Source organism: Nilaparvata lugens, chromosome 10 (assembly GCF_014356525.2).
Source record: "Nilaparvata lugens isolate BPH chromosome 10, ASM1435652v1, whole genome shotgun sequence".
NCBI lineage: Eukaryota > Metazoa > Arthropoda > Insecta > Hemiptera > Delphacidae > Nilaparvata > Nilaparvata lugens.
This window is the reverse complement of record NC_052513.1, coordinates 22,045,906-22,065,429: the sequence shown is the minus strand read 5'-3', so window position 1 is coordinate 22,065,429 and position 19,524 is coordinate 22,045,906. Positions and strand designations below refer to the sequence as shown.

General features: G+C 35.3%; 1 protein-coding gene across 1 annotated transcript in view; it reads right to left on the bottom strand.

Annotated features, from left to right (window-relative positions):
* Positions 1 to 19,524, bottom strand: part of LOC111044830 — a 182,476-nt gene that overhangs the window by 135,702 nt on the left and 27,250 nt on the right. The window contains exons 2-3 of the mRNA XM_039436654.1: positions 11,383 to 11,390; positions 11,174 to 11,330 (exon numbers count right to left, since the gene is read on the bottom strand). Of these exons, the coding sequence (XP_039292588.1) occupies positions 11,174 to 11,330; positions 11,383 to 11,390 (165 nt within the window). The remainder of the gene's footprint in view (positions 1 to 11,173; positions 11,331 to 11,382; positions 11,391 to 19,524) is intronic.

Here is a 19,524-nt window from a genome sequence, read left to right as displayed (position 1 = left end):
TATGATTCCTATTCACATTTTGCGTTCCACCCTGAACACAGGTTAGCAATTCCAATATGAATGAATCAGCTGTTTGATTCAAATTATGCAATGTATGAGTCATAAAAATGAAAAAAAATATGGGATATTCAAAGAAATAGAAATATATATTAAATTTATTTACAGTAAAATCTTAAATGTATAATCCGTAAAAATAACTTCATGTGATGCGTTCTTTAGAAAAATAGTTGTAATATTTCTAGACATCTAATCGACATGAAACCTATGCCATTTTGAAGAGGAAGACACAACTAGTAGATTGAGCAATAAAATTAAATTTGATAATTTTTTCAATTGTTTTTCTGTACACACCTTCAGAGGCTACAAGACATGTAATATAGGATTGTCGCCAGTGAATCATATTTCTATCTAATTATGAAACATATAAAGAGGTTATAAGTGATCTTCTATAATAATTGAACAACTAAGAACCCCAATGAAATAAAATGCTTCATTATAATATATTTCTATATGATATTACCGTTTATGGGAAAACCATAAAAAATATTACCTCATAAATCAGTTGAATACTGAAAAACGTACTAACGTAGCACATCATATAAAATGGAATCAATTGTATTTACTGAAAAACTTTATCATGACCTACATTAATTGATACATGAGTCTGAGTCTTATTCCTGTTGATAATGTATGACACGATGAATGACACATTACCTCGATTTTGACACCTCAACGTGGAACAAATATCTGGAAAGTAAGTATATTCTTTGAGATCATACTCTTTCTCTATAATAAAGCCCATTCTATTGACCTGAGAATATTTTTGAGAATAAATTATCTCCCATGAATTGTTTATAACATAGAGGTGATAGGTTAACGTATTTTGGTTTGGTACACATTATTCTCCGTGCTTGTAAAAGGGGGAAATCGAAAATCCTAAACCAATATTGCATGCATGATGAGAAAATGATGTGGGATATAGAATTTGGGAAACCTCACTCTTGTGTTTGACAAGCATATTGCATAATGATGCAATTCGCTCTATTCACTAAAGCCATGAATATATTATAGCGAAAGTGTTTTGCGAGTTTTTTCTGTATCACAGAAGTATTCGATTATTGTCTAAACAAATCGTCATCTATCACTGAAGCTGCTATAGACTAATATATCAATGATTATTAATACTGTATGTAGAGTTTAAAAGTATTGGAAATGGATATTGGATTATTTCTCTTTAATGAACATCAGCCGACTTTTAAGCATAATCAAATCCATGAAACTGGAGCAAACAACAGTCGATATAAGGTTACAAATAATTTGTCATATCTCACTAGAGTTTCATTGCATGCATTTTTGTCACCCAATTCTCGATAATCCTGTCATTCAATCATTGCTTTTGATAGAACTGAGAGTTGCTCAATAATGTCTTCCCAATTATCGTTCAATATTTGATAGAGTCAAGTATTGCATAATCATTTCTTCTGTTAAGCAACTTATTGTTGTATACTGTAGACGAGTGAGCTGTAACAAAACTGCACGAGCTTCCATCAAATTGGAAGGTTGTTACCCTTCAGCTTCCAGGCGTATAACGACCTTTGTTGGGGGGAGCTTTCGCAGCTGAAGGGATAAGTTGATTGATTGAAGCGGGAATCAGAATATGTCTAACAATGTTATCAAGAAGCTTGACAAATTACATTCACACGAACATGACGTCACGTCACGTGTGAGGCTCTTGTCATGTATGAAGCTTCCCATAGCTTTCATATCACTCGATCCTTCAGTTTTCTTGTCCCAACACTCGAGAGCTTAATATTCTCTTCACTAACAACCAAATTCCCTTGTTATCAATTCATAACACATGCTATTTGGTTTAGCGTATTATCGCGCTATAGCTGTATAGTCTATGTAAACTTCTCTGTTTATTTCCCATTTTCTGAAACTAAATATTACTGTTCATTTTCATATCGCCTCGCCTTCGCCTGTGCCTTCAACGATGACTTATTAATCTCGTTTCAATTTATTGAACTTCACGCTTTTGTGATCGAATCATGAGATGGAAAGATAATACACGAGCAGTTTCCCTTCTTGAAAATTTCTATTCATTGCTTGTAGAAGGATCTGAGTGAGTGAACACTTCTAAGATCAATATCATAGAATCAGATTGTAGTGAAGTGAGTTACAAAAGTTGAAACTTCAAATTACCTTTTTCTGGAGATTACTCATTTAATGAGGATGAAATTTATCTTAAATAATAATATTTTGATCGAACATTATAAATCTCGGTTTCTCATAAAACTAATCAGGGAATTTATCTCATCATAAAGAGTGGACTTACTTATGCTCTTCATAGATTATAACGACAAATAGATTTTTTTTTCAATAATATGGAGTATGGCCGGAGAAAAATATAGTAGGCTATAATAGGTTTTTGTAAGGTTTTGTAATGCGTGAAATAGTCGAATTATACATGAAATGAAAGATAATTTAATGCTCTACAATCTCGTAACTAGCACATTCTTGTTTCATCAATTGTGGAAAAGTTATAAGACTTGAAAGAGCGAAAAAATGGACGAAAATCACTTTAGAACATGTATATCTCGAAAAGAATGGGATTTATCTAAAACCTTTATCAGACAAAACTTGTAGGAAATTTATTAAGCTTCATTTTTATGCCCATTGTTTCAAGATATAAACATGTAAGTAATAAGTGGAAAACGCAACTTTCAAACCACCCTCATCCCTTCAGCACATGATGTAAGGGTTGGGATTTTTGTTATGCTCACCTCCAAACTAGTCTCAACAAAGCTGCAAAGTCGAAAATTGTGTTCCAAACATTCCCTTCAAATTTCATTGTTAACTGATCTATTGTTGCTGAACAGAAAATTTCACTCTCTACACTGAAATTGCTGCAACAGTCGTGGGGAAATGCGTAAAATAGTGAGAATATACATCAAATTGAAGATAATTTGATGCTCTATCAGCTCATAATCAGGACGGATTTTTTCATCAATTGTTAAAAATTATAAGGCCGAAAAGATGAAAAACTTGAAAGCAGAAGTGTTTTTTCAAAAGATGTCTCACCTTCAAGGGCGGATATCTCATAAACTATGAGAGATATGGAAAAATGTAGGAGACAAAACATGTTGGTAATTTTGTAAGCTTCAATTTTGCAAGAACTATAAATGTTCATAAGATGCATAGTTTCCGAGATATATGCGAAAAATGAAAAAATGGTACTTTCAAACCACCCCCACCCCTTTAGCACAGGGGGTAGGGGTGAGGACTTTTGATATGTTAATCCTCTAACTATCCTTAAAAGAGCTGTGGAGTTGAAAATTGTGTTCCAAACTTTTCCCTCTATACCTTTATTTGAACATTCGTTGCCTGGACTACATGTGTTTATTTTTATTTCAATCGATGACAAATGACAAATATCGAATAATTCAAAATAACTCGTATCAAATAATGAATAACGCAATTCTAGCTTAAATTGGGCCTGAAACATATTTTCAATCACTTTCACAAAATAATTGATCTATTAAAAATGTCAATGCTTCCATTGAATAGAACGACAATAGTCCCCCCTCTCCAATAGAACACGTAATGGCTACTCAGGCAATTTAGTTTCTCCTTTTACACTACAAATCATACTATTCACTCAGTTTAATGATTCCTTTCTTCTTCCATTCAATCAAAACTCAATGTGATGTTGAAGCATTAATGAGATGAGTAGTCCAGACAACCCGTTTTTTTTTAACACGCAAAACCCGCCACAAAAACAATCAACTATTGTTTAAACGCGTTAATCATCCCAACAGAAAGGGATGAGCAGAAGATATTATCCCATAACCCCCTATGGACGGGGTGAGAATTATGGCTAGACCACATGAGTGCATGCCATCCATCCACAGTGAGGCTGTGAGGCCATTACTCATATCAATTACTGCCGGGCCTTTGCTAATGGCTGCCTCATTCCTTCTTCAGTAAACCTCAACGGACTGAGCTGTATCCTCAGCCCTAATCCCCAACTCTCTCAGATCATGTTAAGTGCTAGATCATGCGTGCTTCTGTCCAGATGCTAACAGCAGTTACTTGTTGGGTTTCTGATTTGAGGATAGATAGTTAGGGTCAAAGCAAGGTCCACTGAATGACGAGGAAGATTAAGATTAACTTATCTATTCAAGTATCATCTATCACATCTGATTTTCGTGAAATTGAATTTCATATTATGATGAATGCTTTCTTCTATCTAGATACAAGATTTTCATAGATTTCCTGTGAATTAAAGTGATTTTAAAATCTAGTTTACTAGACAAGTAAGATTTTAATATAGTTAAGTCCCTGCTTTTTTTAGATGTGGATATTGTTAAGATTCGAATAAGATTCACTTTAGAATAATCAAATCAAATTTATTCACTCGAAATTCAAACAAAATATTCACAAAAGTATAAAACGACAAGTTACTCGTGAACAAGATACTACTCACAAAAAGTACAGTATGTTATTGGTCTTTGCACGCGAATGAGTCAGATCCAAAATGTCATAAGGAAGATTATTTAATTCATAACTTGGTATAGTTGAAGATTTATTGGGAGAAGGAGTAAGTAAGAAGAATGATTTAGAAATTTAAGTAGGATGTAATGAAGATGAAATGATGATTGAGTTCAAAGTGCAAGCTCCCACATACATACAAAACAGGGATTTTTCGTATCATTTACCATTATGAATTTCACCCATTCGTAGAAAAAACTATTAAGGCCTATCAATCTACAGAGAAATAATAGTATTATGAAGATAACAATCAATTTGAAGTTATCAATCAATTCCATAGTGTAGTAAAATTAAAAGAACACAAAAAGAAATATGACAATAGACTGAAAATAATTCTGCAGAAAGACTGCAGTCATTAGTGACTGCAAAAATTGATGGAATATTTAGTGATTGATACAAGGTTAATTAGATCAGTGGTTATATTGAAGCTTATCAACTTAAAACCTTGAAGAACCTTAATTGGCGAATGAAACCATAGTTTATGCATGAAGTGTTCATGGGTATTTATTTTTATATAAGTACCATTTATCTTTAGAATTCTCCTTTACCACAGAGTAGAAATACAGTTTAATACCTAAATTATCATTGTCTCTGCCTTTACCTCACCTATACAATCATAAAGAATACATTTTGAGATTGAGTTGTTCATTCAAGGCTTTGTTCTTACCTGATTCGAGTGCTATTGATCGAGATTCAAATAGGAAAATGTGTAACATTGACTTCGAGACTGAGTTATCAATTCAAATCTCTGTATTGGATCTTATTTAATTAAGTTGATATTCTAGAAGGATCGACTTCAAAATTATCGGGATCGATTTTTTAAAAATAAATTCCCATATTGTATTCCAATCCTTTCCAGATCAGATAACAAACGTTTTTATCACTTCTAATGTACTTTTAAAACTTCAATGTTCAACTTTCGTGCAATAAACTATCGTGCTTGAGGGTGGACGCATATTTTGAAAGCTCTTGGATGAAATTGAATTGCTTGATTGTCAAACAGTTAATTGAACTCTGTTTTGATAACATTCATCGACTCAAAGTGGAATTGATGTCAATTGACCACTTCCAATATATACCCTGAAATACGATACGATGGTTCTATTGCTATAACCCATATGGAATTGATTTTCTATGAAAAACACACCCGGCCTAACTCACTAAAAACTTCCACTTCAACAGAAATATGTCTATTGACAGCTTCAATTATATATTCAGGTGATATGGGACCTTCCCGCGAAGGATTCCCCTCAAACATAAATATAAAGATTTCTACACCACGGTGTACGTTTGGCATCGTTGTGAATGTTGATATCTTTGTTTTCTACATAGGTCAGACATAACAGGTCAAGTCCTGTTACAAAAATTCTGTAATCTTTTCTACGCAAAGCCAAAATTCTATACTCCAATATTCCTTTGAAGTGTCATGGCGGTAAGGACCAAGAGAATTTGATATTCCCTGCCGGACAAAGACCACTCTTTCAAAAGTATCCGCACAACCACAGGTTACAAAAACAGAAAAAATCATCATATTTCTTTCTCGGACACACATCAAATAGTCAACACCTGCCTGAAGACCGCTTTCTTTGCAATAGTTTGCTGGTGGTAAGCCTGTAGGCACCAAGGTTTGAAAGCAAAGTGAAACTCCTTGTTTTTTCACTACTGTTCAGGATTTGCACTCTTTTTGGTGGGCTGGTGGCCAAACAATGTCGTCGTCGCACAGGGCTATTGGCGTTTTAATATTTCAACAGTAGTGGGACATTCACAAAGGGACTACCGCAGGACGCAGAACTGTCCCAGGGAGGGAGCCTTTATTCGGCTGGTTTGGAGAAAGTGTTGGTGTATGTCACATGTGCGCGACACACACTTGCACACACATGTAGAACACTACTACAACTACCTTTTCACCACCGACAAGGCAATTAATTTCAACCTTTTCACATGTTTCCTCCTTTCCAGTGACCTGCCCACTCACCGATTCCCCCCCTCTCTTCATCGCAAATACACATGGGCACGTGCTTTGAAAGCATCAGCATCATACTCGTGAAGCTCTGCTCTTCCTGGCCCTTCACTAACTTCCCGTCATCACAATTTCCCCCCCCCCCAAAACCTTCTTCTGATTTCATTTATTTTTCACTCTTCACAGCTTCTCCATTTTTCACTTGTGGCTCAGCTTTTCTTCCTATTTTTCCTCATTTCTAACATTACTCATATTCTATTCCACCGATCCCAGCTTCATTCCTAGTTTCTCTATATTCTTTATAGAATTTCAATCACCCTTCCTTCTTTTACACTTCTCCAACTCGTATCACATTTCTATTCTTCTTCTCATCCTCCTCTTGTTCCCTATTCACCAATACGAATGCACTTCAACTATTTGCCCTTTTATTTTAGTGGAGCTGATGACTAGTAAAACACTCTTCCTTTCATCCATTTCTCTCTCTCTCCTCTGGCTAACTTCTCTTTTTCTTTTTCATGATCAACTCTCTTCTCCCTATATCTCCTTCTTCGTTCTTCCCACTCATCGTCATCTTGTTATCTCAACAAGATGCTCAAGTGCCTTTCTCCCACACTCCACACCCACTTCCTAGCTATGTTCCACTTTCAGTTCTTCTTTTCCACAACCACATCTTCCTTCAATGCTCTTTCTCCCACATTCCTCAATTTTCCTTTTTTTCTACTCCTTCATCTCCTCAAATACTTTATCTTTATCTTCATCTATACCTCATTCCTATCTCAGTCTCTATCTAAATTTTTCTCAACTTCTCATTCTTCTATTACTATTTTAACGTTTTTGACTTATCTTCACCCGCTTTTCTCACCCTTCCGCTTTCTTCTTCCCTTTCCTGGTTTCCTTTCGTTTTTCGTCTACAATTCTTCCTCCTACAAGTTCCACTCAATCCTTGGTTACTCCCTTTTTCCCTCTCTCTTCACTTCCTCATCCTCCTACTTCTCCCTCACTACTTCCTCTACTCGTTTCTTCCCTCTCTCCTGCACCCCCACACTAATCCCCCTACCTCCTTCTCCTATTCCCCTATTCCCCCTTCACTTTCTCATCAACCACTTCCCCCACACACCCACACACTTCACCACCACATCACTTCTTCTCTCACTTCATCCCTCTCACCAACCCTCCACTATATCACAACAGCCCATTGTCCTCCTATTATGATGCAAACCACAATTGCGGGTGTAGCTTCCCTTCATGACCCTTCCCATCCATTTCTACTCACCCCTTCCACAAAGCTCCCTCTTTCCCCTCTTTGTCCACCCATCAAACACTCTTCGTCACCTCCCTATCCTTCCCCATATTCTTCACAATCACAAATCCAGTCCCCACTCGCACTAACCCAAATTCTCTTTTTCCTTCCATTACTTCCTCTAAATCACTGATCTTCATTCTCCTTCCTTCTTGGACACTCTTTTCTCACTGCTCTTTTGTATTCACAGCTCCAATTTCTCTCTCAGCTCTGTTCTCTTTCCTTAGCAGCATCTTCTTCCCCATTCTCTTTCTTCTCTCCATTTCCCCTTCACTCCATCCCTCCTTCTCTTCATTCGCTCCCATCTCTCTCCTCCTTCTTCCTCTCATCACCAACCCATAACACCTGTGGTTCGAGACCCCTTCGTTCTGGAAGCACACCAGCTTACCCATGTAAATGCGACCGCTGCCTATTTAGAGAGCCATCCGCGTCCAACATATATGAGAAGATACCGCCTCAAGGGCTCTATAGGATTTCGCCAGCTTGGATTTTTCCACATTTGAATAGGATTTTTTCTTTGTTCTACGTGCTATTTGTGCAGAATGAACGAGCGACACGTTCACGAGTGAATGTATTTTTCTACTCAGAGAGCTGACTCGGAAGGGGACACTGGAACTGGGAACAGCTCATTTTAGATTAATGTGAGGGATTTATATTTCATGTCTGTGATTTCATGACGCTCATTTCCTAAATAACCAATACTCCACAAGTATAATTCTAGTGGAAATCACTGTTTTGATAATGTAAGACATCGGAATGAGAGAAAATTATCAATGAAATCACTTCAGAGTGTATTCTTATCTGAGTTTCCTATCAATTGGTCTTTCTTATTGAATGTGTGTGATACGAACAATTCGGATACATTATTTATTAATTCAAATTGAACATGATTTCTCCTGTTTAGACGCTTGTACCATATTATAAGAACTACATGTACATGAATATTAGGAGGAAGGATAATCAGGAACTAATTCAAACTCAAACTCAAAAAACTTTATTGTTTCTTCCAAAACCAATACATTCAAAAATTTCACTTGAACAGCAAAAATACAAGAAACCAATCACCTGCAAGGAAAATCCTGTGCGCAGGTGAGAGTTGCCAACATTACATTAACAAAGAATAATAAGAAATTCAATATCATAATATTAAATGAAAGAGATGAAGAAGTGAGAAGAAGGAGAAAGGGAAAGAGAAAGAAAAAGAAAGAGATGTAAGAGTGCCAGCAAAACATACCTTGATAGAGAAAGATGATATGATTTAATCAAAAATTTTATCCTCTATTCTAGTGGCTATTATCCATTCAATAGATCTTCTTTTGAACAATTTATCGGATCTACCATTGATATGTTCAATGAGGTAATCTGGAATGTTGTTAATCAATTTATTTGCTATGTAAAAGTATTGTCTTCTGCAAACATTGAGATCCATTCTTATGCTTTCAAATCTCTTTCTGGGAGGACGCAAATTGAGATTTGTATCACGGAAAAGAAAAAGATGTATATTATTTTTAATGAAAATTATTAGGTTTTTGATATAAAGTTGACGGACTGTTAATACCTTAAACTCATTGAACAAATATTTAGTTGGATACAGACGAGGTTTACCTAGGATAGTTTTAATTAGGTGCTTTTGAATAATTAAAAGTTTGTTAAAATGAGCATTCAAAGCACCTCCCCAAGCCCGAATACCGTATTGTAATACCGATTGTGCATATGAGTAGTATATCAGCTTTGTTATGTTTACATTGTTCAGTTGTTTGATTTGATAAATTTGTAAATAAGAAATCTTAGTTTTTACATATGTTATCTATATGGGTGTTCCATCTTAGATAGGGATCAATTGTTATACCTAAATATTTAACATTATCTTTTTTATTTATTTTCGGACAAGAACATAGGTTTTCACTGTTGCAATTTAGTAAATGGATTTTTATGGTATTGAGTGACTGTGGTTGAGTTGATGCGTTTGGGGAGAAAGTAATGAAGACGCTTTTATCTGTGTTTAGAGTTAGAAGATGTTCATTCAGCCAAGAATGTACCACCCTCAAACCATTCTCAGGTGTGATTTTCATGTTCTCCCATGTGCGATCTGTGAAAACCAAAGCGGTGTCATCTGCAAATGATATGATGTTACAATTTCTTATTTTTAATTTAAGTAGATCATTTATGTAAATTTGAAACAGTATAGGAGACAGAACTGTTCCCTGTGGAAGACCATACTCGGAGAGCTTCTTAATACTAGTTTTATTATTAATCGTGAGTATTTGAAACCTATCAGACAGGTAGGAATGGAATAATCTTAGCGGTAACCCCCTAATTCCTAGATGTTCCATTTTTTTCAAGAGCCTGGACTGAGAGATAGTATCAAAGGCTTTGGCCAGGTCTAGAAAGGTTGATAGCGTTTTATTTTTGTTATTGAAGTTATCTGTTACCAATTCCAAAAGTTTAGATATAGCATCTTCATTTGATTTTCCAGCTTGAAAACCATACTGATTGACATTAATAATTTTGAATTTGTCCAAATAACTCACTAATCTATTTTTTAATAATTTTTCTACAACTTTCGCTAGATTATTAAGTAAACTAATTGGTCGGTAGTTGGTAGGATTAGTTGGATCACCTGATTTATGAATAGGAACGATTTTAGCTACTTTGAATTGTTTTGGAAAATAGCCAATTTGAAAGCATTTATTAATTATTTTTTTCAAAGGTTCGGTGATAAATGGAGAAATTTTTTTGAGACAAGTAGAAGTTAGGGTGTCCATACCGGGAGAAGAACTAGCTTTTAAGGAATTTAGGGTGTGGAATATTTCATTTTCATCTGTATTGGATAGAAAGAAGGAATTATATGAAGGAACTGTAGAGTCAATATGGGTATGTTGTCTGTCGCTGACAGGGCTATTATTTATCAATTCATCTGCATACAATTATTGTCCTATATGAGCAAAATGATGGTTCAGAATTTCAGAATCTATGTTAGGCATACCTGTTTTACGTTTGGTATTCAATAAATCATTTATGCATTCCCATGTTTTTCTAGAATTTCCTCTACACTGATTTAATTTGTTATTGTATTAGTCATACTTGCATTGCTTAATCATGTTATTTAAAGTGTTTCTATAATTAATATATTGGGTTTTGAGAATTCAAATTATCCGTACAATATTTTCAGTATCTTTGATTGATCTGAGCTCCATTACTGATGTTGCCCCTCGGATCCACATAAAATTGTAAATAGAATACCAATAAGTAAAAACAAACTAAAAATAAGTACAATAGGGTACAAAGTTCACAATTTTGGGACACTGTATGTTTACATTAATTGAAGGCGAGTGATGTTGCAAGTAATAGTTGAAACTGACCTTGTCGAAGGCTAGAGGGCGATAGAGCCGGTCCGCCTGCTCCATGCTGGTGTTGGGGCTGGGATGCGGCTGGGGGGGGCCTCCTATCCGAGCTCCATGGGGCTCTGCCCTCGCCCCATCTTCGAGACCCTCTGCCTCCCTCACCCCCACATTTGACCTGAACAACACAAAACACACAATCAGTATTATAGTCGAATCATTCAACTCACCATGTAGCCTACAATAACGAAAACGCTATCAAACCGAACATCACAATAGGACAAGGTGAAGTAATCTTCTAGAATAAATTGAGGAGAGAATCATCTCACACATGTACGGGATAGGAAATTCACGAAAACCATTATCACGTCTGAACTACTGGACTGATTAACTTGAAATTTTGCATAAAGTTTCTGAATTTATCGAGGATGTAAATAGGTTATGATCAATTACTTCTAATTCAATAAGTGAAACAAACTCATTTGATTTGTGATTCATGTATTACGTAATTATAGAAGTCAAACCAAAGATGGCTTTCTCCAAGTGACACCGTAGCTTAATTGGTGGAGCGCGCTGTTCATAAATTACAGGTTGAGTCTTATCGAACTCATTTTTTAAGCAGGAAATTTTAAACTCTTATAAAGATAATGAATTTTGAATAGAATGATAAATAATTATTCTATTTTTTGTATTCTGGATTGCATTTCACAACAACAAATTTTCCTCGGTGCGAAGCACGGGTTACCTGCTAGAAAAGTTATAAAGTGTGCAGTTAATTGCAGTGAGGTGTTTTCAATACCTATCAAATGTAATTGTATTATTTTCAAATAATAATTATTTTAAAATTATCATGTGTTGCTCTTATATTATTTTCAAGAGCTTCTCTTCAGAGATACAATTTCTCTTTGAAATGTGGCTGTTTCCTCCAGCATCATCTGTTGGGTTTTGAGTTCTAAACACAGGATAAACTCGCAGTGACAAGAATCATCTTGATCCATTGTCTCAGGCCACACACACACTAGTCTCTCCGAGAACTACCAGATGAGGCGCGCAAGACGGCGTTCATCAGGGAAGGAGGGAGACAGAATGATGGATGCTTTTTGCATCGCGAGCATGATGGAAAGCTTTGGCGGGACCCAGTTTTAGCCCAAGGTGTTCCAAGTTAGCTATATTATTAACAGACCCAGTTCTGGCTCAAAGTGTGCCACTTACCTGTATCATTAACAGTCATGCGCAGCTCCACTATAGTAATATTCACTTCAGCATATTCTTCACATTGATGCTATTTGTGAAGATTAGTGACAGTTTGAAGTGAGGCACACCATTGTAAGGTGACACATTTCGATACTACATTGATCTCAAACTTTAACATGATCATTATTAGGGCAAATTATCAGAGTTCTCTGTGAACTGGGGGGCTTATAGAACTGAATTTGTGTTTTTTCCACAACTATTATGTCGTGAAGTATGATGATTCTTATAGATTCAAGGAAATAAAAATCTTTATCAAAAGATTTATAGACGATTTTACCACACTACCAGAATCTAGAGATTATATCGGATGGTGAGAGATCTGCTCCAATGGTATTATGACCCTGAAGTGTGATAAGTCTGTGGATTAAAAATGCATATTGCATATTAGAGTGCATCCAACGATTTTCGAAGGCATGAAATGAAGCTTTGCTGGTATCTAGTACTAAGCAGTAAAGCTAGATTCATTTGACCAGAGAGACTTTATTTTTTAGCATGACAATGAAGCTGCAAACTAAATCATGGGAGTATGATATTCAATATACAGATCTATCAGTACTACTTTCATGACAGTATCATGAGATCGACTTTTTAAATGAATGTGTATGAGAGTACTCTATCAGAACACTGCTCCAGAATAACTCAGTTGATGTTCGTAAATAAGGGAAGCCTTCATCCCTCATGTTCTACATCATTGTAGAATCTGCAAAAATGAGAGATTGAGGTGATTATGATTGGAAATATTAGACTAGATAATGAAAGAGAGAGATTAGATTATGAAAGAATCATGAGATTAGAGATTTTTCTTCAAATACCGTACATGTAGTATCAATTACTTCATTGTTATTGTTGTGACCACAATATTTCGATCCTCCTCTTAGTTCAGCATCTCTCCATACGTTCAAAGTTTTTCGTTTCAAAGAAAAACTGTTCAAACAGTATCGAACTCTACCGCAATTTTCCAATACTGGCACAATACTCGATGTAGATTTTCAACTCAAATTATAGGGATTCCTCATAGTGTAGTGAGAATGAGAGGAAGTCAAAACCAATGCCAGAGATTGCATGACGAGAAACTGCTGAGGCGACATTTCTCATATTCAATTTCACTTTTTGCCTTGATCTGTAAGTTCTTTATGTTCTCGCTGTTGCTATCCTGGAATCTGCTCTCTAGTTATAAATGTAGCTATCAGTTCCCTATTACACAATTTACGTACTTGGGTAATCTTGCTTCATTGAACTAATTATAAAATCATTAAAAATTCCCATTTTTGAAGACTTCAAGTGTCTCAGGAGGTTTTCCTTCTATTCACCGAGAAATATATAAACAGACAGATCTTTCGTTATCTGCCATTTCAAGTCTTCCACCATCTTCTAACAGGTTCAAAAAGTTGTTTATGTTGAGCCAAGAAACAGCACTCAACAAAATACTTCCATCAAGATCACAAGAAAGTACACAAAGGAATTTGTCTCCCAGAATTACATTCTTGGGGATTAATTGTTGTGACTCTGATGAAAGCTGTATGTCTTGAAGGCGTAAATGTGGACGCTTTTATGCCAGGAGAAATCAGACTGTCAAGTGGAGGAGTCGGGCGGTGTAACTTTTTGTCAAGTTGTTTATTCGGTTGTGTCATTGCACTGGGCAAATGAGTGTAGACAGTTCGTTTAGGCGAAATGCGAGCCATGGCTGTGAGAATGTAAACAAGAAGACTGTTTCTCCAGTTGCTTGGGTGCTTTACACTGTTTTGTGGGTTGGGGGAAAGGGAGTACTTTGAATTGTCCTATGTAGTTTGGAGCAAGAAACATAGGAACTATATTATATGACCTCCCAAATACAGATTCAGATTCCTTTATTGATGTGTTTAACAAAACAAAATTCAACTTAGTTCTAGCGTTGAGAAAAAATACCAGTAAGAGTAAAATACCATGATTAATCATATTAATCTACATACTAAAAAGTTTTACAATAATATGCTATTGAGCAAAGAAATAAGATGAAATATGCAAAATATGAAGTAGAACTGTGATGTTTTCACATGAAAGTAATTTTCTCACATATCAGTATATTCAACAAGGAGATACGGAAAACCAATGAACGTTTGAAAAACCTATCTAAGCATTTCTCCAACGTTCAATTCACGGAATTGAGTACTATAGAGCCGCGGTTCCACACTCCACGCGGCCTTCACCTGAACTTTTTGGGGAAGAAATATATTAGTGAAATTATATTGAATAGGGCATCTAGACTCAGTGACAGTTCACAGATGTCTGACCAGCCAATCCCATTGAAACATCAGAATGAAGATAAAAATACTTTTTTAGAATAAATCACACATCTACTAGGGAATCAGCATCCAAGATAGGCTATCAAAAAAGTCAGAGCATGAATAGACAAGTTGTTCCCAATCGGAGTAGATTTGTGCTACCTATCAGTCAAAAAGTGAATTTAAGAATTGCTTATCTTAACATACAAGGGCTGCGAAGGAAAACTAACATTCTTGATGAATATTTAGTTGATAACAAGTTTGACATTCTATGTGTAAGTGAGCACTGGTTGCAGTCGGATGAAATTGTATTTGCCAAACTTGATGATTTTTTATTAACTAATAGCTATTGTAGAACTATTCATAAGAACGGTGGAGTTGCAATTTTTGTAAATGAGATGTATTACCCATTGTGTAAAAACTTATCTCTTGATTATCTGTGTTCTAAGCGTGATTTTGAAGCCACCTGTATGATTAGCACTGAGTTGAAATTAATTGTAGTGTCATTATATAGATCACCAAGTGGGGAAGCAAAAATATTCCTTTATAAAATTGAGGAAATAATGCTTCATTTAACAAAAAAACTGTTATAAAGATTTTAAAATAATATTTGGTGGTGATCTCAATTCTGAGTTTGATATTACACAGGGAAAGCAACATGTCAATGACTTAGCAAACCTTTTGCGACAATTTGATTACCGATTTTCTAATGTCAAGCCAACTAGAGGTCAAGCGTGCTTAGATAATATATTTTTCCAATGTACATAACGATTTTGCTGTATCTGATGTTATGACATTCTTCTTCTCTGATCATGACTGCGTTTGGATTGATTTAACACAGAGCACAATTATTGATCCTGGTTCTAGAGAGGCCAAAATAGCTACAACAAGGCCTTTAACCAATTATAAACTGGCAAAGCTTAAATGTTTCATGAACAGCATTGACTGGCGGGTAATCTTGATGAAATCGGATGCTAATGATATGTTTGAATCTTTACCCAATGTAGTATTGTATTATTTTAACTTAGCAATTCCTATAATGTCCTTCAGAAAAAACAAAGATTTGATCACCATTAAGTATAGAAATAGAAACTGTAAGAAAGCAAATTGGTACACACCTCAACTTGATAAATTGAAAATCCTGTCAACTTTTTCTTATAATACTTTTAGAAAAACACAAACGGAAGACACTAAATTAATATATTTTTGAGATGTAGAAGCTTATACAGAGTGGCAAGTGATGAAGCTAAAAAGCGTTCAACGGCACAAATGATTGAGTCTTCTAGAGATAAGTGTAAAAAAGCATGGCAAGATAGTCATAAAGTCGGTGTCTTCATCTAAAAAGAGTCTCATTATGCCACCTGCACCTAATGTCTTGAACAACTAATACATAAACATAATTGATGAGGTACACAATAAGATTATTAAGCCCTCTCTATCAGCTAGTGAGATGTTGAAAATAAAGAATAGCAATAATCAAGATCACAATTTTGAATTCCATGAGGTCGCTCCAGAAGCTCTTATTGAAATTATTGGTAGTTTTAAACCCTCTAAATGTAAAAATTATTATGGCCTTTCAAGCATTATAATAAAATATATCCAGGACTGTTCAATTTTCCCATTAACTTGCTGCATAAATGAATGCTTTTTGCAGGGTATATTCCCCGAAAGATTAAAGGTTGGAAAGGTTGTACCAATATATAAAAAATGGTCCCAGAGACTCACCCGCTAGTTTCAGACCTATACAAATAGTTCCAGTTTTTTCCAATTTTTTTGAGAAAATTATATATGTACAGTTCTATGAATATCTGGTTAAGCACGACATTATATCTGTAGAGCAGTTTGGCTTTGTCAAAGGTAAATCCACAACAAACGCCTTCGATTCGTTGATTAAGTTTGTTACAGCTAATTTTGAAAATAAAAATCATATGCAGGCTACGTTCTGCGACCTTAGCAAGGCGTTTGATTGTGTGGAGCATGGAATTCTATTGGAAAAACTGGCTTTTTATGGTGTAAAGGGGAAAAGTCTAGACCTTTTTAAATCCTACCTCAGTAATCGTCAACAAGTGGTACAAGCTGGGAGCAAAAATCAGATCTTGTAACAGTTAAGTATGGCGTCCCCCAGAGTTCAATACTGGGGCCTCTTTTATTCGTTATAATGATTAATGATCTACCTCAGGCACTTGCGACTCATACCTTGTTATATGCAGACGACACCACTTTCCTTAATGCTCATCCAAATGTGGAAGCTCTAAATAAAATGACAGAAGAGACGATGGCTCAGGCTTCTAGATGGTTTAGGGCAAATGGTTTCCTGTTAAATGAGGATAAGACACAGTTTCTATCCCTGAGTCTTAGAGATATCCCAAAAATGTGTACTGAGTCAGTAAAGTTTCTGGGCTTAATGATTGATGATAAATTGACATGGGAATCACATATAAATTATATTTCAGGCAGGTTGTCCAGAGTAATTCATTTATTAAGGAAACTAAAGGACATTGTTTGGACATATCTTAGAAATGCCTATTTTGCTTTTTTTTCAAAGTATTATATCATATGGTTTATTAATATATGGCAATAGCAAACACATTCACAAAATTCTTTTATTACAGAAAAAAGCAATCAGAGTAATTTCAAATTCAGGTTATCTTGATCACTGCCGTCCCTTGTTTATAAATATGAAGATACTGACCGTTATAAATTTATACATCTTCAATGTCATACTGAAATAAAAAATAATGTAAATGCGAACAAGTTCAAGAAAGGATTATATGACTGGCTAGTTCTAAGGCCATATTATTACTTAAGCGAATTTAACAACAATTGAACTCCGAACATATTGGATCGTATTCATGTATTAATTTACTGCATGTTTTCTGTTTATTGTAAGTTTTATGACTACTTTGTGATATGTCGTTGCTTATAACTTGATTGTTCCATGGCAATAAAATGTTATTTACTTATAAAAAAGGAATGGCTAAAAGCTTATGAATAGAGTTGTGAGTACATAATAGTTTCATCATAGCAACAGTTCATGAACTTTTTGTTCCTTTAATTCATTATTCTAAAGTACTACAAGCTCTACCCACTTTTTGTCGCTTTGAGCACAATACAACTTTTTCAATAGAACACCGCCATTCGTATTACGCCAATAATATCACTTCGCACGTTATCGCATTATACTCTGCACAGTATAATAGCAGAGGAACACTCCACAAGCGTGATAATGCAATAAAGAGAATACTGATAACGCTCCACGGCACACATTCTCTATTCTCATACACACTCTCAATTTCTCTCTCATTCTCTCTCACTCTCTCTCTCTCTCTCTCACGCACCCAGACACTTTATATTCACTCTCTCACTCTCTCACACTCTCTTTTTCCCACATCACCTTCATCACCAAAATTCAGCCCGGAGCAAATCACTTCAAACTCTTATCAATAAACCGGCTATAAATAGACTAGTCTGGCCCTGATCGATATTTATTCGTCGATAGCATATTGAAATTTGATTTACGTTTTGACAGCCGGTTCGCAGAGGGAAGTGATGACTGCTTTTACTTGTAACACAATTATGTGCGAATAATCTACTCAGTTAAAATGGATGACAACTTTCTATGCTTCTTTCGAACGTTCGATTACGTTAGGTGATGCTGTATTGAGCGATGGCAAGGTTTGATCTTTGATTCTTTTTCTCGGCCCGAGCTGATGGGGTATGAGAAATTTCCAAGCTCTATATTCCGTATCATTCAACCATTTATTTATCAGATCAGTTATATTCAACTCAGTAGGAAACAAAAACAAACCAATATTAAAATTTCTCTTCCTCCCGATTTCAATAAAATATTATGCTTGATTGTTCCCAAACCTTGATTATCAGTGTTTGATTGATATGAGGGATGCAGAGCCTGTGGAAGTATTTCGTGAGAGAAATCCAGATCCAATCTGTGAATATTTCTCTACGTATAAAAACGCTTATTACCGCATAAAACATACTACAATGAATTCCTCGTTATCCGTTGAAGTATAAATCCTCCTTGAAGGTCAGTTCCAGTATGAACCATAGTTTATTCATGCTTCAGCATTCATGTAAGCTGGATTTACACCAAAGCTATTAACAAAATGTTAATAGTTTAATCCTTATAGATTCTATTAGGTTGAACGAAACTTGAAAAACACATATGTTCATCATGTGTATGATAAGATATGTCCAATCTAATAGAATCTATCCTATTATATTAATCGAGCAATTTCTGTATATCTGTTTATATTTTTATATCTGGTTGAATGGTTATTTATGTTCAACGGATCTCGAAAACGGCTCGAACGAATTTCACGAAATTTGGAAGGTTTATGAAAATTCGATTGCACTCGGTCTCATCCCTGGGAAAACTCGCTGAAGGACATTGAAAGGATAATTCATCCTTGGCTGAAAGAGCTGTGGATAGTAAGGAAGTGAGTGAGCGAGTGAAAAATCAAAATATCGCATCCCCGAAATAATTCATAAGATGACATATAGCCAGCTGTGAAATATAAACACGATCATTTGAGAGAATTGTGTTCTGTTTATCAATGAATAAAAATAACGAGAGAAGCTTGTTGCCCCAATACTAAGGATTAAGTTATCAACATATTGTTATTGAACGCAACCATTTTGTGTCTAAAAGTAGCTTTAAACAGTTCATAACCGCGTGAACAATATATATATTTGTGAAACCAAAATAAAATTTTTAGCCAAGATCTAGACTTTAAACAGCTTGAGTCAGAAAATTAGCTTTCCGAAACGGGGCGTAGTCGCTGTTCACGTTTAAATGAAATCTCGAAAACCTAGAAAATTGAACACAAAATAAATTAA